At 43.6% G+C, this 23,012-nt stretch overlaps 2 protein-coding genes across 4 annotated transcripts in view; one reads left to right on the forward strand and one right to left on the reverse strand.

Moving 5' to 3' along the window:
* Hsd17b3 (hydroxysteroid (17-beta) dehydrogenase 3) overlaps positions 1-10,255 on the forward strand; it is a 31,326-nt gene extending 21,071 nt beyond the window's left edge. Inside the window, 5 exon segments of the mRNA NM_054007.1 lie at positions 3,867-3,901; positions 5,042-5,123; positions 5,265-5,330; positions 8,900-9,049; positions 9,976-10,255. Of these exon segments, the coding sequence (NP_446459.1) occupies positions 3,867-3,901; positions 5,042-5,123; positions 5,265-5,330; positions 8,900-9,049; positions 9,976-10,086 (444 nt within the window). The 3' untranslated portion in view covers positions 10,087-10,255.
* Ercc6l2 (ERCC excision repair 6 like 2) overlaps positions 1,853-23,012 on the reverse strand; it is a 267,327-nt gene continuing 246,167 nt past the window's right edge. For 2 of the 3 annotated variants that reach the window (XR_010058894.1, XR_010058892.1), the window contains 4 exons: positions 11,030-11,231; positions 10,424-10,705; positions 7,912-10,344; positions 1,853-4,021 (listed from right to left, as the gene is read on the reverse strand). The gene's annotated coding sequence lies outside the window, so the exon portion shown is untranslated. Of the gene's footprint in view, positions 4,022-7,911; positions 10,706-11,029; positions 11,232-23,012 lie in introns of all 3 variants that reach the window. The other variant, XR_010058893.1, reaches the window with a different exon arrangement.

Raw genomic sequence — 23,012 nt, forward strand, 5'->3', positions numbered from 1 at the left:
TCATTCTCTCCAGCATCTGAACCTTGTTTTTTCATTAGGAGTACATCAGGCCTAAAGATGCCAACACTTCCTCAGGATTTCAGAGCAATTCTCTCAACATTTAATATTTTAAAAAATATTTTGGGGTTGGGGATTTAGCTCAGTGGTAGAGCGCTTGCCTAGCAAGCACAAGGCCCTGGGTTCGGTCCTCAGCTCTGAAAAAAAAAATGTTTAGCTGTCTCTGTAAAGAGAAAGACATTCACTATGTCGGGAAAGAGGACGAAGGGCCTGTTGTTCAGTATTTGTTGAATTGAGCTCAAGGTCCTCTGTAGAGTAGCCTCTTCTTTTTTAAAACTTTAATTGATTATTTTATTATTATTATTATTATTATTATTATTATTATTATTTTGGTTCTTTTTTTCGGAGCTGGGGACCAAACCCAGGGCCTTGTGCTTGCTAGGCAAGTGCTCTACCTACTGAGCTAGATCCCCAACCCCCATTGATCTCTTATTATGTCTAATTTGTAAGTTAAACTTATCATAGCCTATGTTGGTTTCAGGCTTTAAACTCTGGATTTTAGAATGTACCCTGGACGTATCAGTGTTTAGGGTGTGTTCTAAGCTCAGCTCGGCAGCTGATTAATCGGACAGCATAGGACAAGTTATCCAATCATCCTGAATTTCCAAGTCTGCATCTGTTGCCAGAGTGCTATATGGAGCAGCTGGGGGGATGGGCCTGCTAGTTGTCTTGTAGGCATGAGGACTTGAATTCAAACCCCAGGTGTGATGATATATGCCTATAGTCCCAGCGTTGGTGAGACAGGAGGCAGAGACAGGCAGACCTCTGAAGCTTGTGAGTCAGCTAGCAGGACATATGTGGTGAAGTCCCAGCCATCGAGAACTCAACCTGTCTCAAACAAAAGACGGAAGGTGCCTGAGGACCCTGAAGTTGTCCTCTGACTTCACATGCATGACCACCCATGCCCCTCCCTTTACACAGAGACACACAAATAGTGTTAGATAAAGCAGTGTCTCAGGTATATTGAGCTCTTGGGTCCTTTGCTTTGGGTCAGTTGCAGACTCATTTATGCTATGATTCCCTCAAAGCTAGTCAATTTATACCTATGTGTGAAGAAGAAGAGAGCCTCCCTCCTAAAAAGACAGTTTAGAAATAGGTGCTGCTTAGGAATGGACACAGCCGCGTTCATGGGACCTGGTGAGGAGTTAAATGCTTTAGAGTGAACAGAATGTTCCCCCTTCCTCTGAGTGCATAGAACCCTCGACCTCTACCACACTACGCAGCCGATGAGTGAGCGCTGAGCTTTCTGCCTATGCTGACCCCTCATCTATGAAGTTTACATCTGTATGTGACAGCCTTGTTGATCTCTCTTGGCAGTCAATAGACCTGCAGGGAGAAGCAAGGTGGAAACTGATCTCAGGTTGCTGGGGGGTGTGTGGGTCCAGTTTCAGGGTCTGGAACGTAAGATGGCTGAGGAGGACCAGGTTCAAACATCAGGAGGGGAAGCTGGTCAGCACCCTTCTTCGCAGGCAGTTGTTTCTGGTGATTAAGCTCTCTGGCAATAGTTCCTTCCTCACTGGTTGTTTTTCTGTCAGCACACTGGAATGTTATAGCTTCCTGCTTGGTTATTATCGAGTACTCACGGGGTTTGTATGCTAAGCAATCTGTGGCTTTTTAGAGCTCCCAGCTGATGTGGCTTTAAGGTTTATGTGATCAACTGTCGTTGAAGCTGATCATTAAAATCTTTTTACATTATTTTAAACATTGATCTTCCAATCTTGGGTCGTTTGATCATCTAGATTTCCCAAAAGGGATATGGTAACCTTCTGGTTCCTTTACTAAAGAAATGCTTTGATTTGAATTTTTAAAGTTTATTTATTATGGACATTAAACTCCCTAAGCAACAAAGAAAATAAATGAAAAATCAGCTTCTAAATATACCATGCATTCACTAACCTGGCTGGCTGCAAGCATGATCCACAACTCTTAATGATTTCCAAGGTGCTGTCTGGCAGCAACGTGTACAAGCAAGTATATGCTCTTGCTTGTCAAGGGCTGAGGTAGGAGAGAAAGTTTAAGTGACTAGGAAGATGGGAGGGTAGACTTTATAGTTAATTTTCTTGTTACTGGGCAAATGGAGATGGCTCAGAAGGTAAGACCCATGTTTGGATCCTTAGTACCCACACAAAAAAAGTGGTGCCGTCTGACTTCCAGCCCAGCAAAAAACAAGTGGATTCTAGGTTCAGAGAGAGGCCTTGTCTTAAGGGAATAAGGTGAAGAGGGATAAGAAAGACTTCTGGTATCCTCCTCTGGTCTCTGTGTGTATGAGCAAACACACACACACACACACACACACACGCACACACATATATACAAACATACATACATACACTTACACACATATATACACACATGCAAACATATATATATACATACACACATACACAATACACACATGCATACATGTACATACATACAAACACATACATACATGCATATATACACATACATACACATACACATACACACAAACACACATGCACACACATATATGCACGCTGACACATATACACAAACACACAAGCAAATACACACATATACGCATACAAACACATACACACATACACATACATTCAAACACATACATATACACACATGCACATACATATATGCACATGCACATATAAACATATACACATGCACATACATATACACACATGTACACACACACACATATACACCTGATAGAAGCAACTTGACAGAGGAAGGGATTCCTTTGGCTATTGTCCATTATGGTGGTGAAGGAGGGCACAGTGCATCAGTCCCAGGAAAGCAGCATGGCAGGAGATGACAATGTTGGTAATGTTGTGTCTAAAGTGAGGGGCAGAACAAGAGGAGTGCTGGTGCCTACTTCCCTCTCTCCTTTTTATTCAATCCAGAACTCCAGCCCATGGGATGTTACCACCATTCTCAGGGTCTGCCTTTCTCAGTAACATATTTGTGGAAACACTCTTATAGATGTACCCAGATGTGTATCTTTAAGTGACTTCAGAGCCTGTCAACTGAGGATGAAGATTAACCGCCACAGAGACTAGACAGACACTGGGAACTTTGGGGCAGGGACTGGTGCCGTTCAGTGCTGTCTGTGTAACTGAGATAATTTGCCCAGTAAGGTTAGAGAGCTCCAGTGGGAGACACTGAGGATGCTCAAGTGGTGCCCTGGAGTGTGTACGACTCAACCTAACCTCTCATTCTCTCATTTCCTCGGAGGCAGAGGCAGTTTTTAACAGAGTTGTGAGTCTTCCTCACGACACTTCCAGTCATAGGAAGACCATCTGGAAGCTCTCTGGGATTGACAGAGAGGCCTGGTGCATGTGATGGTTCAGTAGTAGGAGAGTCTCTCTGGAAGCTGCTGCAGGGACCCTGGGCTGTTGGTCTCCTTGCTTCCTTTTGTAGACCTGCCCTGAGTAGGTTGACTGAGGAGGTGTAGAGGAGAGGCTATCTTCTCAGTGTTCTGCTAGCTCCCAGTTCCACCTCACGGGTGGAGTATGTGATGGTTGGCATTTTCTCCCTTCATCCATCGAGTAGATCCTGCCCCCTTAAACCAGTGCCTCTGGCTCCAGTGCCCTGGTGCTCCAGGAAGACTTCCTAGGGAAGAAGCCAGAGGTGGCTGGATAATTTGCCATCTGTCTAGGTTGTTTGCCGTGGCTTCTAGCCAGATCCTCAGGTTGCCAGAATGGCCTCTAAGGTTTGCCAGCAATTCTCAAGGTCATCTAGGAAGATTGAAGCTTCTCCGACTTCCTCCAAGGACCCCTGTTCATTGCTACTTAGTTGCTTTGTCAAGGTTTAAGTTTGGCCTTCTCTTATAGATGACACAGCTTGTTCTCAAACACATGGAATCAAGGTAAGGCCTTTCCCAGGAGCAGCGTGGAGCAAGGTGGCTGTCCTGCCTTAGCAGCCACCTTGCCTGGGGATTTAGTAGTGGGGGGTCCATCAAGTTGCTGCTTTAGTGGATGGTTAAAACCTGTGAAGACAGAACACTGGGATTATTGGGGGGAAAGAGCTCATTCTGGGGCAGATCAGCACTTCCCATGTGCACACGTGAAGGTCAATGTAACATGTTTTAAAGGGAGATTGAGCACAGCCATTTCAAAACACATGGGCTTTAAAAGAAAATTAACTCATGTTGACTATAAAAGAAACAAGTTGGCCTCAGACCAAGACCATGTCCTTTTCTATTGTGAATTCCATCCTCTGTCAGAATGAGTACTCTGTTTCCCTGGTAACTGCCCCTTTCAGTCTCTCCAACAGTCCGCATTTGGGTTACCCTATTACAACAGCTGTTAGGGGCTGGTCTTCATCACCTGTTATTCATTAAGATCAAATAGTTGATATTCTAATTTTTCTAGAGTAAGAAGTGGGTGGCTTTGTATTCTAATTTTCAGTTTCTTGCTACCCAACTCAGGACATCTAACCAGGAAGATTAAAGGTAATTTCTCCCAGTAATGGAGAGGCTGAGGCAGGAGGATCATCACAAATTCAAGGCCAGTCTGGGTTCCATAGTAAGGTTGAGGCTAGTCTTGGCCATATAGCAATATAGCTATGTTTCAAAAATGAACAAAAAAATTGAATTTCAAAAGGTATAAGTAAGGAGCCCTGAAAAGCACAGGGGTGTTGGAGTGAACATGTTGTATCTAGGAGTATCTAGGATGGACACGTGTCCCTACTGTGACAGGTTATTCCTATGAGTCCAAAGGGACCCAAGGCACGTGTTTCCATCGGGACTGAGAATCCCTTCCTCCTTTCTTCTTATCTGAGCCAATTTGCCTTTTTGTAGCTCGGCAGGGGTACCATTGTCCTAGCAGAGGTCCTGTTTGGAGTACCAAGCCTGCAGAGTGACATCATCACACAATGTCCTCCTTTAGGCTTTGGGGAATGTTTCCTTGTCAGTTCATGAGCCAGGGGAATCCAGGGGGTGGGTTCTGACAGCTCCAGCCCTCTTTGCTATGGGATGGAGTGCAGCCTTTGCTCCCCTGTCTTTCAGGCGGAGAGGCCTCATCTTGAATATTTCTTCGGGAGTAGCCCTTCGTCCCTGGCCTCTGTATAGCCTGTACTCAGCTTCCAAGGTGAGTGACAAGTTGCCCAAGTCCCTTCCTCCTTCCTCCAAGCAGGTAGTAGCTGTGAAACTCTTGGGAACCTGAGGGGGCTGTCTATAAGGCAGAAGGAAGCAAGCTCCAGGACCTGAAGTGTTTTCTCTCTCACTGCAGGCTTTTGTGTGCACATTTTCCAAGGCTTTGAATGTGGAATACAGAGATAAAGGAATCATTATCCAGGTGAGGTGCACAATCGTGGGCCCTCCCAAGTGGGAGCCTTGGTTAGGTGGGTGGAAGTCCATCATCCCTTGCAAAACAGGCTGTGCATATGAAGACGAACTGGATTGTGCTATTGGGTTTCCCTGACCAAGGCCAGGCCAAATGTCGCCTCCACAATCCCTCCTGCTGCTGAGATTTCTGCTGGTCTCCCTCCGTTCTGGGTGTTGGGTAGAGAGAGGAAGTGAGTATGGATGCGGTTGCTCAAAAACACGTGTAGGGCTCAATTGATAGCGTGCTTGCCTAGCACACACAAACCCTGAGTTTCATCCACAGCACTGCATAAAAATGGATGTGATGACGGGGCTCAGAGATGGCTCAGGGGTTAAGAGCACTGACTGCTCTTCCAGAGGTCCTAAGTTCAGTTCCCAGAAACCACATGGTGATGTAATGGGATCAGATGCCCTCTTCTGGTGTATTTGAAGACAGCTACCTCAAACTCATATACATAAAATAAATAAATAATTCTAAGGAAAAAAATGGATGTGGTGGAACATACCTGTGGTCTCGGAACTCAAGAGACGGAAGTTGGAAGGTCAGGAGTTGATGATAATCCTTACTACCCAGCAAGTTTAGGGTTAGCCTGAGCTATGTGAGATATCTGGGGGAAAATGTTGTGGAGCCTTTTGTTGCATGGTGCTGTATTAGAACAGACAGCGAGGGTTGGTCTAACTATTGTTGCCTCTCTGATATGTGGAAAAGGAGCAAAAGGAAGCTGGGCACTTGACCTGTGCTGGGACTAGGGGAGGGAAAAAGGGGTGTTGACTTGTGAGAGGATATGGGCACCCCAGCACTCTGGTCTTGGGTGGTAGGAAGAGGAACAGAGCCATTGTGTGAAGATCAACTGCACTCTCTGAAACAGGTTGTTACTGCCGTCCCTGGGCTGAGCAATGAGACAGTCTGAGTGTCGATGATTTACATGTGTCTGGCTTAATAGTACAGTCTGGGAAGGAGTGTTAGTATACCACTAGAGACGAAATGGGCAGATTTGAAATTATATGTGTGTGTGTTCATGTGTGAGTAGGTATGCATAGTGTGAGCAGGTATGTATGTGTGTCTGCATGTTTGTATGTGAGTAGGCATGTATATGTATGAGCATGTATGTGTGTGTGTGCATGGCCATTATGAGTAGGTATGTATATGTGTGAGCAGGTACACATGTGTGTCCATGAGTGTGTGTGGGGAGTCTGAGGACAACCTTAGTTGTTCTTTCAACAGGGTCTCTCATTAGCATGTCAAGTACTTATCTTGATTGACTGTAGGTTGACGTCAATATGCAGGTGAGGGCTGGCACCAGTTAGGTCAAGGCCATGATTGGACAGTAAAAAAATAAGGTGGGGACAAAGGTTTTGTAAGGCAGGAGAGAAGGAGAAGGAAGGAGAATCAGGATGGAGATGGGGAGGATAACCCAGATCCGGGTGGCCTTGAATTGCCAAGGTAGTTGGGATGGATTTCTGTAGGTAAATTTATCTTATCTAGGTGGGCAGTTTATATCCTTATCAATTGGTTGTGAGTTGATTGTGTGGATGTAATGTGGACTGAGAATTTAACTTATAAATCTGGTTGATGGGTTACTGTTTGTTGAGTCTTGATTTTAACGGGTTATTGGGAGTTTATACCATAACTATGAGGAGGCGGATGCTGGATGTAAACGGAGCAGCTGCAGAGAGTTACAAGAGGGTACCCACCACTGAAACCAGGGAGTGGATGTTGGAAATGTGAACAGAGTCCACAGTAAGAGAGCCGCGAGGTAGGAGGTCTGTATGAAACTGGTGTGGCAGCGACCTGCCTGGGTCAGAGAGTGCTTTGGGGGCAGCATGGAGCTGGTGAGATAAATTAGCACTAGTTCTAATGGCCCGCTGGAGCCAGAACTAGCGAGAGCACAACTGCAAGGGTACGCACGGGAACCAGTTCTGCCCCTTTTTTATTTTTACTGCAACAATTGAACAACAATTGACTCTTGATCACTTGGCTCTGAATTTCATCCTAGCTCTGCTGCTTGATAGCTTGCCTAAATTGTGAGCCTCAGTTTTTCTGTCCATGAAATGGGCCTATTATTATCACCTTACTTTTTAGGTTAACATATAATATCTAATAATAAAATATTTACTGAGCCCCTATTTTGGTCACAAAGGTGTTTTCTCCACCAAAGTTAACTTAACTATGAAAATGAAAACACCATTATTATTATTATTATTATTATTATTATTATTATTATTATTATTTTCCTCTCTCTTAAAGCTAGGGTTTGGGAATTTTCTCAAAGAGTAACCCTTTGAGATCCCGGAGGCAGGGAGAGTGTTAGGCATTTGAATCACAGCATTAATTTGTATAAGAACTAGATCAAATAGACCAGCTGGCAAATAATTGGATTTAGTTATAAAGCAGTGTGATGTGATGTAACCAGGAGAGCTGGAATGGTTTGTTTTTCTCAAATAATTTTATTATACCTGAGAAAGAATGTGAGAGAATGAGAGATAGATAGATAGATAGATAGATAGATAGACAGACAGACAGACAGATAGAGAACACAAACATCACAAACCTGTGTGTGGAAGTCAGAAGAGTCAGTTTCTGTTTTACTATGAGGGTCCCAGCAGAGTACCTTGACAGCTCTGTTTCTTTGTTTTTTCGTTATTGTTTTGTTTTGTTTCTTTTGATAAAGACTTGAAGGTCTCAGCATCTGTAGTAACATCGGAATAACGGTTTCAAATCCTTCATCAGGTTGCGACATGTTCGGACATGGATTGAAGCACAATGCTGGATGCCTGGAAGACCATCTGTGTGATGGTTTATATTTCTTACTACCATAGAAAAGATTATGTGTATGATCCTAACAGGGGGTCAGAAAGGGAGTCCAGACTGCCTTAGGTGACCCCAGCTTCGGTTATGTGTATTAGAACAACACACATAGAACCTCACTCACTTAGCACTGACAGAATCCATGTAGGGTACGCAATTACATTTGATTTTCAAAGGGATACAAGCACACTTGTCTGTTGAGGCAGAGTTTTACTAGTAGCCCAGTTGGCTTTGAACTCTTGATTCTCCTGCCTCAACCCTAGGACAATAGGTATGTGCCCACCACTCCTGGCCTATTGACTTTCTAGCATAAATCCCTTCAATGCAATACTTATGCTGAATGATTTATGCTTGTCTGAACTTCAGTTTTGAGTTCCTCCTGTTTGTGTATGCAGTTCTGGGAATTGAACCAGGACCCCCTGAAGACACCCTGCTATTGAGCTTACACAGAGCCCTCCCTGAGCTTCCATTATAGCTCTTATTTTCTGAGCCTGGCAGTTACCCTGCATGCTCTGGAGGGCATTGGAGCACCTGGAAATGAGCAGTTAAGGCCTCATCTTGAACAATCAAATCCCCTCTTCAGTTTTGTGCCAGCTTTGTGTCTTTTATCAAAGAGCTTAGAACATTCCGCAGGCAGAAAGGAGCTGAACATGGATGGTGAAACGTTGTGTCCACGCTTCAGCCTCTGCTACAGTAGACGGTTCTGTGTCATACTCTACTTTTCTCTGCAGGTGCTGACCCCTTATTCTGTTTCAACCCCAATGACTAAGTACCTAAATACCAGCAGGGTGACCAAGACCGCCGATGAGTTTGTTAAAGAATCCTTGAAATATGTCACGATTGGAGCTGAAACCTGTGGCTGCCTTGCTCATGAAATCTTGGTAATCAGTGACCCCTGTTTGAAGCAAGGGAAGAGGGCTGTATGCTGGCATCCTGGGCAGGGTGGGGCTGGTTCTTCCTTGCTAGTGGGACAGCCAACCATTTTCTTTCACAGTAAGCTCACAGGACCAGCGTGCTCACAGGACAGCCAGGGAAAAGTAGTAAGAGTGTTGAAGCCTATGTGCTCAGCCTATAGGTAGCCCCGCAGCTCCACTTCTCACTTAGAAAGAAAGGTTCCACTTGGTAGCTACTGGAAAAAGTTCTTTGGTAGAAAAGACAAACACCTGATCGTCCATGTAGTAGTTTCTACCTTCCTCTGCTCTGTGTTTCAGTAAAGTTGGCTTCTAAAAAAAATGTTAATCAGTTTTTCCTTCTCTTTGAAAGCAGAAGAAAGCAGGGTAGGAAGAGTAAAAAAGTTACCTTGGGGGCTGGGGAGTTGGCTCAGCGGTTAAGAGCACCGACTGCTCTTCCTGAGGTCCTGAGTTCAAATCCCAGCAACCACATGGTGGCTCACAACCATCTGTAATGGGGTCTGGTGTGTCTGAAGACAGTTACAGTGTGCTCATATACATAAAATAAACAAATCTCAAAAAGGAAAGGTACCTTGGAAATGGGACTTCAGGAAGGAATAGCAAATGCTGTATAGGGCAAAAAAGAGGTGTAGCGATGCGGTCGGCACAGAGTGAGTTCTCTTGATTTAACATGTACTTCAGAATGATCAGGATGGCCAAAGGGCATTTAAAGTGACAACCTGGGCCTCTAAGAAATTCACCTTCGTGAAGTGTCACAAGACCTTAAACATTAGAACTACTTGAACTGCCCATCATAGTCAGGAAAAATAATCCTTAAATGACCAACTCTAGACTGTCTGATATAATTTCTTTGCTCTGCTCTTGTCTCAGACACACATTTTTTTTTTCTGTTGCAGGCGATAATTCTGAACCTGATTCCTTCCAGAATCTTCTACAGCAGCACCACCCAAAGATTTCTCCTGAAGCAGTTCTCAGATTACCTGAAGAGCAACATCAGCAACAGATAGTGGGGAAAGGGAGTGGGGGTGGGTAGAGTTAGGGTTGGGTGGGAGTAGGGTGAGCGTGGGCTGGAGGGAGAGTTGAGGAGATCGAGAGCTCTTCCTTGGTGGTAGTCGTCGGCCAGAGGGCGACGGTCCTTTACCTCCCGAAAGGGAGCCTGTCACGCCCCAGGCAGTGTGCAGTGGTCTGAGTTTGGAGGTCTCAAGAAAAGCTGGGGTGTAAAGGGTATATTTTCTGTAAAAGGGAGGCTAGCATCAAGGGGAACCCTGAAAAAAAAAGTCATAAAATTAATAAATATGCTGAAAAAAATACCGCAGTTTCTCCGAACATTCAGAAGGAACTTACCTAGAGGGTGGCTGTGGGACTCTGTGCGGGAGGTTTTCCACAGAGATCTTTGGTCCGGCTAGGTTGGCAGGTCCAGGAGAAAGGAGGAGAACTCGGGCAGGTGTTGTTCCGCCTCCATTTCAGGCCAGGCTGAGCCAGCAGGAGACTGACTAACCAGCGAGGGGTGCAGGAGGGCTTCTGGAGGTGATTTTGGGAGAGCAGATCTCTTCCCCAAGCAGCGGTGTTACAGCTCTTATGACAGAAGCTCTCAGACGATGGAGTGATTCTTGCACACCTTTAATTCTGAACAGGACAGTTAAATACATTTTTTTTTGGATGGGTCAGATCTCATCTACATATTCGGGGGCGTGGTCCTGCCTCTATGACTGATCTGTCTTGAGCCTACACACAACCTGTGGTCACATCCTCACCTGTGGAGGAGGGGCTTGGGGCATTGCTCTATGTGACTTGGTCTGTCTCAAACCTTCCTACAGGTTTGCCTGCTGTCCCTTTTAGGGTTCCCCGGGGATTCAACCTTTCTCGATCAGGAATCAGGGCACCTTTCACAACTTGCCGCCCCACACGTGGTTTTTGAGATGTATGCAGAACTTAAAACTCAAACAATACCTGATGCTGGTAAACTTTACCAGGACTTCTGTGAGCCCAGAGCACACGGTTTCTCAAATACGGTTTCTCACAGGTTCAGAAACCTGGTTGGCGGCAGGTATTGGGGCGACAGCTGGTTCAGGCCAGTCTCTTGTCTTCTTCCTTAACCCTCTCATTTCAACGAGAGCACCAGGTGTATGTATTTTATTCATATTAGATTGTGCTGATAAAGATAAAAGTGCAGAAGGAAGTTTTAAGACATGGCTTTGAGGCTAGAGAGATGAATCTGTGGATGAAACTCTTGCTGAGCAAGCACAAAACCTGGGGTTTCAATGCTCACAACCCCCACAAAAGCCAGGTAGACCTGGCAGTTTGCTTGTGTCTCCAAAACTCAGAAAACCGAGATAGGGCATCCCTGAGGAAGCTGGCCAGTTAGACTAGCCAGAACTGGTGATCCCTGAGTTCAGCAAGGGACCCTGCCTCAGTAAATAAGTGGGGTGTGATCCAGGAAGACGCTCGTGTTGACTACGGGCGCCCACGGAATTGCTTGCATAGCCACATGCACACGTGAACAGTCATGCACGCACATACACTCACCACACACATGGAAAAGAAAAACCTCAGCGTCATCTCAGCACTGAGGAGGCAGTGATGGGAGCATCTCCACAAGTCTGTGGCTAGACTGGTCTATATAGCAAGTTCCAGAACAGCTAGTGTTACTGCTCTAGATAAATCTGGGAGAGCAGCACAACAACAACAACGACAACAACAACGAGGTGGATCAAAGTCTCATGCAATAGCCAGCTTTATTCAGAACATCAGGCAATTTATATTTGAGGGTTATCAAGGTCATGTGAGCAAAGTTCACTAGAGTTCAACCTGTATACAGGCACAAGAACAGCTTACGCTTGGAAACATTTTTTTGAACAACAAAAGGAAGCAGCAGTGAGTAGTCCATAGCAAACCTACTTCTATGTGTTATACCTGGGAGGGGCTCGGAAGCACATTCCAAGAACAAATCCTTGTTTAGAAGGCACAGAAGTCACAAGACTCTTGTTTTCTTGATGTTTTCTCACAAGCCCTCAGAAATCTCACACAGCTTCATCCTTGGACCATGTCCCAACATATGCTGAGACCCTGTCTCAAAAGACAGTATTTCAGCAGAAGAAGCCAACCCATGAACTAAACAAGAGTGAGTTCTCTAATGCAGACGATGGGAACTGTAGGAATGAGAGCCTCTGGGTCTCCAACTCTTGAGGTGCTGGGGACATAGAGGTGATATGTTCTGCCCTAGAGTTAGAGTCATCTTCTGAATGATTGTGTTCTTATATGTCCTGTGGTTGAAGGGGTTAATGGCTGGGACCCCAGTTGAGGCTGCTAGCTAGAGCCTCCATGTGGTCTCTAATGGATATTTGTTCTTCCTCACAGCACGGTGACAGGCCTATAAGCATACCCATTGCAAAGAAGACCTTGCGGTTTACCGTCTTGCATAGGTTAGCCTTACAAGCCACAATACACCTTGTTTAATGCCCCACCAGGCCCCCATATGAGAGCACACAAAACCTACTTCTCCAGTTGGGAATATAGCTGGCTGTTGAGCACAACCTGACATGAATGGGACCATAGGTTGCAAGCAAGCACACATGATATATCTCAATTTGGGGGTGGGAGGAGGGTATAACAATGTAATAGGAGATATTATCTTGACTCATCTTTGGAAGATACAATGTATCACATTGATTAATCTTAGATTCAAGTGTTTGTCCTATCATACGCCAATCCCCTCCATAAGCCTGTGAGGCATTTTTTTTTTATTGAGATAGATATGGGAGGGCACAGTCCACTGCGGGTGTTGCCATCTCTGGCATGTAGTCCTGGGTTCCTTAAGAAAACAGACTTATCATATGGAACACAAACCATTAAGGGGCACTCCTCCATGGTCTCTGCTTCAGTTCTTCCTCTGACTGTCCACAGTGACAGGCTGTGGCCTGTGGGATGTCAGATGAAATAAACCCTTTCCTCCCCAAGTTAGTTTTAGCACAAAAATAGAAAAGCAAACTGGGGTAGAAATGGTGTCAGGAGCGTGGGGTACGGCTGCGACAGACCTGATCATGTCTTTTTTATGGAGATTGTGGAAGCATTTGGAACTTTGGGGCCAGGGAAACCCTTGAGTGCCTGGGTCTTAGAGAACAGTTTTGTGGGAACTTGGAAGATTATACTGAGAGAAATACAAACAGTGGGGGCCTGGCTTATCACGTTTCACGGGGAAGCAAAGATTCCATTGGCACCATTTATGTGATATATTAGAACTAAGACTCTGTGGTTTGGGGTGAGGTAAGGCTGAAGAATGGGCTATTATTAACAAGAGAAGTGTACCACTGAAGTGAGAGCTTTGCTTTACCGGACAGTTGATGCTAGTTAACTGGAGCTGAAGGCTCAGCTGAGATTAATAAGAGACCAGCATAACTGAAGCACCTTCCAGGAAGTGTTTCTTCAGGCTCAGCATACATAAACTGTGGTCCAGAGGACCCAAGGCTGCGTTCCAAACTGGCATCTGAATTTGGATTGTGTAAGAATTTCCCCCACAGGATACTACTGGTCTTGACATCATGGAAGCTACAAGCTTGAAGTGGGTCATGAGGAGAAGCTAAGGGTTGCTATAAGCATACATTTTTCTCAGTCTACTTTTAATAAGAGTTCAAACTCTCCTCTAGCCCACCGCCCACCAGAGGTAGTAGAAGAGGAAAGTTATTAGGACATGGAAGAAGTAGACGTGTTTAGAAATAGTTCTTTGAGGGTGAGTCCAATCTCTGTTGTCAGGATGCCAGCAGTTCAGACCAGTAGCAACACCACACATGAACCAGCAGCTGCAGTCCAGTCCATTTGATAGTCACCACACGTGAACCAGCGAGGACAGTTCAATCCAGAAGAAACCACAAGGTTCGCCAACCAGCTCAAGTCTGTGGAAGTAGCAAGAAGCCACAGGGACCTCACCAGAGGTTCTTTGGCAGGTTTCTCTCAATGGCATTACTATAAGCAGAGCTCAGCAACACAATGTAAGAATCAATACATGTGTGTTGTTAGCGAAGAATAGTGAGGCAGAGCAAATCAAACCAATGCTGGAGCTCTCACTCTCCGTGGGGGTCATATTTATATTCCTTCATCACATATCCGTCCGATATCCGCTATAGCAAAACACCCTTTCACCTGTGTGCCCCAGCAAAACATCATTTGACATAACTGACTTTCCAAAGAAACCAGAAGTTTCCACTTTAGCATGGCACCATGTAGTAGGGTCAGAGTTCCTCAGCAGAGGTAAGGTGGACATCGCTGAAGGTGAAGCTCAGTTGTGGTGGAGATCCCAGCATATTAGAGATGACAGGACTGTTAGATTATCACCAAGAACAGAGTGAGCAAGCTGTTCTGGATGCCAGAGCCGGAGATGTGAAACTGCCCAAGCCCTTTGAAATCAGAAGATTGTGTGTGAGTCCCAGATGTGGCACACATTCAGTTTTTTTTTTTTTTAAGATTTATTTATTTTATTTTGTATATGAGTACACTGTAGCTGTCTTCAGACACACCAGAAGAGGGCATCGGATCCCAATACAGATGGTTGTGAGCCACCATGTGGTTGCTGGGATTTGAACTCAGGACCTCTGGAAGAGCAGTAGGTGCTCTTAACCACTGAGCCATCTCTCCAGCCCTCACATTCAGTTTTTATGGTGTTGAATTTTCCATTTGCTTTGAACTACTGTAACTGTGCCCTTGGTCTTCCCTGTTGGCATAAGAAACTATTAAACTTGTTTTGTTTTGTTTTGTTTTTATTTTAAAAGAGTGCCAAGTTCCAGCCTCAGCTTGAGAGAAGGCCCTGAGGTGAATGGAAGCAGCCAAAGAAGGACTTGGAGTCAGTGATGGATGCAAACTGACAGCTCTGTGATCTGCTTGAGATAGCTCTCTTTTGCAGACCAAAGCCCAGTCTTTTGTTTGTATAAGATACTTCCTTAGAGATTGCATATCAGTTTAGTAATTTACCCCAGGTTCCTCTTTGATCATTCCACGAATTAGCATTTTTTTAACATGGCAAGTCCTGTGCATTTTGATAGGCACAGCACATGTGGTTGTGAAGTCTAGAGACAGTCTATTTTTATGTGAGAAAGTTAGTTTTAAGTATAATACTTTTTATTATTTTTTTGCAAGTTAGTGAGCTCTTGTTTATGCCGATGCAAACAGCATTAAAGCTCATTTTTACAATACTTAGCTATCTCAATATATTCTTTTAATCTTTGGATTCCTTTTTTCTTTTTTATCTTAGCAACTCCCAGGTATATTATTGAGCAATCCCAGAAAGGAATATTAAGCTATCATCTTTTTTCTTGATACCAGACCTTTTGTTTGTCCCCAACATCTATTTGGATTGCACATATAACTACCTCTTTTAGGGAGTAGAATATCTGGATCAAATTTAGATGTTGATGGCTTCTAGGAGGAGACCACCATTTTACCACTAATATTATATAACCATCTATCTGAGCCTTGTTTTTGTGATCAAGGATTTTTCCTTTATTGACCAAATCATGTCTCTTTTAATATCTTTCTGACCTAGCCGACTCATCAGTGCAGCTGCCTCTGTTCTTTTGGGCCTATGAAGCCCCTCATACAATTGCATCCTTATATTGCATAGTTGAGAAATCCTGTAAAGAACAGTTCTTACGCTGATTTATGTATTCATGTTTTCAGAGTTCTTTCCCACAGCCTTAAGGGCCTTTCTGAAGGTCACAGCATCACCATTTTGCTGAGAATCACCAGATACATTCTCACTTCCTGGAATCATGCTGTTTCTTGTTATCATTGAGTCCTTGACCTTGTCAGCGAGAACATTCCCTGAAGGAGGAACATTGAAGTAAAATATGTACATCATTATGCAAACAAGCTTTACATCTACAGCAATTCTCAGCACTTGAGGAGACTCATGTCTTGCTAGCTGTGCTGGGGTGGGATGGGGGGCCTTGTCACACTTTCTCTTCCAAGGCCATGCCAGACCCACCAAAAGAGTCCACAGTTAAGTGACTTTGGATCTCTAAAGATAACTTGACTTTTTGTTTGTTTGACATTTTTATTCATTTGCTAGTTTGTTTTTGATTTTCAAGACAGAGTTGAGTTTCTCTGCATTCTTGGCTGTCCTGGAACTTGCTTTGTGGACTGGGATGGCTCAAATTCAAAGGTCTACCTGCCTCTCCCTCCTTCTCAAGTGCTGGAATTAAAGGTGCACCAGCATGCCCTGCTGATAACTTGAATTTTTAAATCAGTGAATATTTTAAAGACTGGGACTTTTAAAGTTATACTGGTTTTGTGTTGTGATAGTAACACAATCTGGGGATAAAAAAGAAAGGAAAGGTTATGGCTTAATAGTGATACATTTGTGTATCAGATTGAAAAGGGATTAATTGTACTGATTTTTTTTTTTTTTTTTTTTTTGTCAGCTTGGTACAAGCTGAAGTCACTGAGAAGAAACTTCAGTTGAGAAGTTGCCTTAGTCATACTGGCCTGTGTACATTTCTGTAAAGCATTTTCTTTATTAGTCATTGATGTGGGAGAGACTACTGCGGTTAATATCACCCTTGACAGGTGGTCAGAAAACACACTGAGCAAGGCACAGAGAATAAGCCAATCAGCCACTTCCCTCCATGGTCTCTGCTTCAGTTCCTGCCTCAAGGTTCCTACCTTGAGGTCCTGTCCTGACTTCTTTTAGTGACGGAGTGTGACCTGGGATTTGTAAGATGAAATAAACCCTTTGCTCCCCTAAGATTTGGTCAACATTTTATCACAGCAATAGAAAAACATGAGTACTATGGTTTGGGTAAATGTACTCAAAGACTCACATGTTAAAAGTTCAGTCTCCAGCCTCTGGTGCTACTGGAAGGTAATAGAACATTGAAGAGGTGGGATTTTAGTGGAAGAAGTATGCCATTAGATTAACACTACTAGTCTCTTCATATCTTTCTTTTTGCTTCCCACTGGCTGAGAAAGTGTGCAGTTCCTTCTTTGGTCATGTACACACCACGGTGCTCTTCCTGGCCACAGGCCTGAAAACAATGGGGCCAACCCATCACGGAATGGAGCTATGCACCCTTCTTACCGGGTTATCTCAGGTATTATGTTTTGTCATACTGACAGAGGGCTAATGACATTGTGGTCTACAAGATGTATTAGGGTTGCTGGAACATATGCTCTTGAGGCTGCAGGTTGGACCTACCTGCTTGGGAAGCAGAGGACTCTAGTTCAAAGACAGCTAGCCAGTTCTGGCCTGAGAAAGCTGACTGCCATCCTGGGGCCAGAGGAACTTAAGAAGGTTGTGCTTACTCTGAGGCCAAAGGCAGGCCTCGGTAGGGCCTCTAGACTTGGAATTCTCTGAGCCCTGGCTCCATACTGCCCTCTAATGGTCTTGGAGAGAAACTGTGGGGTTGCTCCTACCTTTAGAAATTTCACAGTGGGGTCTAGGGGTCTAACTTGAGGGAGAGGACGTTTTTCAATTACTTTCTCGAGATTTTAAAGCAGATAATGTGAGGTGTGTGTGTGTGTGTGTGTGTGTGTGTGTGTGTGTGTGTGTGTGTGCGCGTGCGCATTCATTACAAGAAGGGGCAGGAGAGAGAAGATGAAAGGATCCATTCGGGTGGCACAGATTCTCATGAGAAGCCTGACAGTGGTAAGAGTGGACAGCGTCCTTCACCTCTCTGGATTGAGCTCACCACATCACTCAGGAGAAGATTGGTTTCACGATCTTTCTTTTTTTGGCTAGATTGAAAGTAAATTTAAAAAATAAACTGATTTTAAAACCATATTTAAAAGACAAATCCCTTTGTTACAAACCAGTAGATAAGTCAGAAACTATAGACAAAAAAAAAAAAAAAAGGAAAAAGAGCCACCTCTCAGAATTAACCATCCTTTACTCATGGTAAGTTGCCTTTTCTTTGAGTTTTTTTTATTACATTCGTTTATTCTCCCACCCCTTCCTCTCTCTCTGTTCCCCCATGTGGAGATTAGAGAGTGACTTGCAGAATTCAGTTCTTTCCTTTTACCACATGGGGTGCACGGAGCTTGAACTCAGGTCCTCAGGGTTAGTGGCAGGCATGTTTACCTGCTGAACTATCCCATCAGCCTGTAGATTACTTTTCCTAACTCCTCTCTGGGTTTGCGGTAGACTCAGATTATTAGTTACAAGCTGCTAAGCAAGTGGTGCTTCGCAGAGATCAAAACACCTGCTCTTATGACTAAGCACAGTTCATCCTTTTGTTTTGCATCTAGATGGATTTTGATCTTTAAAATTTTATAGATAACATAACATTATCCGTCCTTGAATGAGTTCCACTTTGTTGTCGTTTTTCTTTAAAAACTCATGTGCTACACTTTTTAAAATATGTGATTCATGGGCTAGGAAGTTGGCTCTGTGGGTCAAGTGCTTGCTGTGTAAGCACACAGACCCAAGTTCAGGTCCCTAGTGACCACGTAAAGCCCTGGTCATGTGCATTAGTAACCGAAGTACAGAGGGGCAGAGATAAATGGGTTCCAGGAGCTCATGGAGAGGGGTTGAGGAAGACGTGTGTGTTGACTGCTGGTTTCCCCAAGAACACACCCAGTAGTGCACACACAAACATGTATACATTCATAAGCCACGCACATACAGACACACAGAGATGCACATAGATGCACAGAATGTACAATTCAGTATGTATAGTACCTCCAGAGTAGTCTAATCACCATCACAACTAGTTCTAGAACATTTTTCATGACACCACATTGAAGTACCACACCCGTTAGCAGTCACTCTTTATCCTGTATCAGTCTGACACTCTCTGACCAAAGCAACCACTAATGTGTTTCATTTCTTTATGTATTTGAGCACACAATAAAAAAATATAGCATCATGCTTTATATTCCAGACTTTCTCCAAACTCTCCATCCTCCTGCCTCAGCCTCCTGAGTGCTGTGGCTTTTCTGAAGTTAATATAACTGGCTTCTGTTATTGCATACATTCCAGCATAGTGTTTTAAAGGCTCATCCATGATTAACCACACACAAAGATCTCTTTTATTTCCTGTTGAACATTATGTTATTGAAATGTGGACTGTTTTACTTATTAGTTAATAAGTTGATGGACATCCAGCTTGCTCTGGCTTCCAGTCTCTGGATGAGGTTGCTCATACATACACTACAGGGTATGTAAGGTTTTCACCCTATCACTGATACTCCTATCAGTGGACTTCAGGGCCATATGGCAGCACCATATTTAAACCTTTGATCTGAGTTCATTTCTACATGGAGATAAAGGGTCAGTTTCTCAACCTCTCTTTTTTAAAAAAATTAATTAATTAATTAATTATATATAAGTACACTGTAGCTATCTTCAGACACACCAGAAGAGGGCGTCAGATCCCATTACAGGTGGTTGTGAGCCACCATGTGCTTCCTCAACCTCTTAGCAAACATCTATTATCTCTCTTTTGTAAGAGAATGGGGGTGACAGGAGAAGGGAGAGTATACAGGTAGTCAGAGGAAGACGTTAGCTATGCTGGCCTTATTTCTTTGAGACAGGGTTGCTCACTGAACCTGGAGATAGTTGGACAGACAGCAAGCTTCAGAAATCCTCCTGTCTCCATTCTCCATAGCATTGGGTTATGGACACATGTAGCCATGCCATATATATACATACACATATACACATACACATGCACACATACAGACATACACAAACACACATGTATACACACATTTATACACGCAATATATATGTGTATGTATATGTATATGTATATGTATATGTATATGTATATGTATATGTATATGTATATGTATATGTAGATGTAGATGTAGATGTAGATGTAGATGTAGATGTAGATGTAGATGTAGATGTAGATGTAGATGTAGATGTATATATCATGGGTGCTCAGGCCCTTGTGCCTGGACAGCAAGTCTTGTGCACTGAGAAGTCTGCCCTTCAGGCTGCTTGTCTTCTGTCATTAGAATCTGTGACAGATCCCATTTACATCTCTGATATTTACAGAACTTACTTCACTGTTGCATAATCCTAGACCCAGAGGACGTTACAGAGCTCCAGCCAGCCAGCAACTGCTTTTGTCCACAGCTGGCATGTGCTGTAGACACAGATACCCCTTCTCATCACTGCATGGAGAGAATTAGGTGTTGTATCAGGTTCAATTCAGTTGTTAGCTTGTATCAGAGAGGCTTTAGGCAAATCTTCAGGTGAAAATTTAAACATTGTTTCTTAGGCAAATCTTCAGGTGAACATTTAAACATTGTTTCCCATTCTTCACCCAGAATAAGAATACCTAGATGGGAATGTCTAAACAGGTGTGCCACCTCCAAGCCTATAAAAACACCAGACACTACTATTACTCAAGAATGTTCTGGAGTTGTGTCCCCTAGAGTAGTTGAAATTAGGCAGTCTGGTCTCATTTTTCTCAGGTTTCTCTTACTTGGTACCATGTTTATGAAAGTTATCCACATGTTTGTGTTCATTCTTCTTTCTTGTTGAATCTATTTCATACAAGACTATATCCTAATTCATTTTCTTTTTCTCCTCTTGATGGGTATTTGGTTCCTCAGTGTGGGACAACAGTACCCAAGCTGCTATGAACACACTTGCCTAAGAATTTGGTGGACATATGTTTCTATTTCTTTTAGGTTTATCCTTGGGAGTGGATTTACTAGGTCAAGGGGTTGGTACATTAAACATTTTATTTTAACTTAAAACATACAAAATTACATTCTTCTGCCAATCTTTTGATGTAGGGCCAAATCCTTTCCTTTCCTTCTGGGTCCACTGCCTGGATTTCTTACCTGAATCACACCCACAGAATGTCAGCTGCAACATACAGCTTTGAGTTCTTTAAGCTAGAATGAGAAATCAGTGCCGTTTAAAAGCAATCAAACGCAGAAGAACCCTTCTGAGTTTTCAAAAACCCCTTCAGCGATTCCTTACAGCTGTCATGTCCATCTGAACATTTATAACGCTAACGTCCAGTTAGTTGCTGTGGCTTGGATATGACCCCTGAGTTGATCTGTTGAAAAATTAGTCCCTGAAGTAACATTGCCATTTGGAAGTGAGGCCTTTGAGCAGTGACTGGGACATGAGGATTGAACTTTGTCCTCATGGTCATTGGAACCCACTCACGGATCAACGTGGGAGTAGCCTCATTAAAAGTGAATGCTCTTAACTGATGCCCAGCTGACATTGGCACCATGCCTCAGGCCAGCAATCAGTAACCATCTATTTATATCTGGTCTCAGATAATTTGTTATAGCTACAGGAAAGAAGGGCAGCAGCAGCAGCAGCAATACCGTTGTTGAGTCCTTCTAGTTATTAACTCTAGTTTTCAGAATTACTTTTTTAATGCCCTGATAACATCATTTTCTTTCTTTTCCCTACTAGGCTTGCTTAGATTTCAAGTTTGTTGAGTAGTGATAATGAATCATCTCTCAGCTCCGTCTCAAGGGATGCATTCAGTTTTAAGTGTCTACATCTGAGGCTGAAGAGATGGCTCAACAGTTGAGAACCTTTGCTGCTGTTGCAAAAGACCCAAGTTCTGTTCTAAGAACCCATACCGAGCCGGTCACAACAACCTGTAACTCCAGCTCCAGGGGATCTGATGCCCTTTCCTGGCTTCCACAGACACATACATATATGTGGCATGCACGCCATACATACAAACATACACATAAGTAAAAATAAAAAAATACTAAATTTATGAAAGTAGATATAGATATTGGTACACGATATCACTCTTAATGGAAACATCTTTCTGGTATATTTAGTAAATGCCCCCATCAGACACATGTTGCTTTCTATTTTTATTATTACAGGCAGTGATTTAGTGGCCTCTTACAGCAAACCCGCTATGCACACAGCATCGGCTGTTCTGTATCATTCTTGCCAGCATCTAATTATCTTCCACTATGTACCATGTACCATTAGTAAAGAGATTCCATCCACACATCTTTAAGCCATCCCTCATCTATTATCACCTGTTATGTGTCTTTTCTTGGGGAGATGTGAGCAAACATCTACTCATTCCACATGGGCCCAGCAACAGACAAGAGAAATGATTCAACCAAAGTCCATACCAGGGAACCAATGAGTTTGTTGGGGTTACATGCAGAAACAAGGATGACTCAGAGGTTGATACAAACACACAAACAAAGCAAAACAACAACAACAAAAACAACAACAAAGCCCACCCCAGTTTGGATGATACTTCATGAGAGCTGCAGTTCTCTGCACAACTTGCAGGCAACTTGAGAGATATGAGAGTCTCTTTTAAGACGCCAGAGTCTCCTCCCCTATCAATTGTTACTGTTTCCATAAGGATGGGGATGGGGATGGAGGTGGGGACTGGCCTTGTGAAACTTGTTAGTTTCAGAAACTTCTGGAAACTTATGAGTTGTTAACTTCCTGAGTCTTGGAGCCTTCCCTCTCCTTGGAGGGACTGTTTCAATTCAGAGGAAGTTGTTACACAATATCTCCCCTCTCTTGACCCTTAGGAAGCTTATAGAGTTTTCCTGTGTCACTCTGCATTTCTTTACTGGTCTCCTTCACCCCCAGTAAGTCTCACTTCTCCACGGAGACTGACAAGGTTAGAGGAATCATAGAAGCCACTTTCTGGTTCATATCTTAGTTGTTACTTACTGACTCTGATGGAACGGTTTCTTCTTGTGATTTCAGGACACCACATCCTGGGTTTCTAAGAAATGTATCTGCTCGTTTCTTACCACTAGCCTTGGCTCTGACATGGCATACCATGAATTTAGGCGTTTTCCATTTTGTTCTACCTCCAAAGTATGGTTTTAATAGCAAAAGACAGGGCGGGAGGGGGTGTGGGGGTTATAGCTCAGTGAGTAAAGGGCTGCTTAGCAAGCACAGAGCTCTGAGTTAGTTTCCCAGCATTGTGTAAATCTAGGCATGGCAATGTATGACTGTAATGCTGTCCCT

This window comes from Rattus norvegicus, chromosome 17, assembly GCF_036323735.1.
Source record: "Rattus norvegicus strain BN/NHsdMcwi chromosome 17, GRCr8, whole genome shotgun sequence".
Taxonomy (NCBI): domain Eukaryota; kingdom Metazoa; phylum Chordata; class Mammalia; order Rodentia; family Muridae; genus Rattus; species Rattus norvegicus.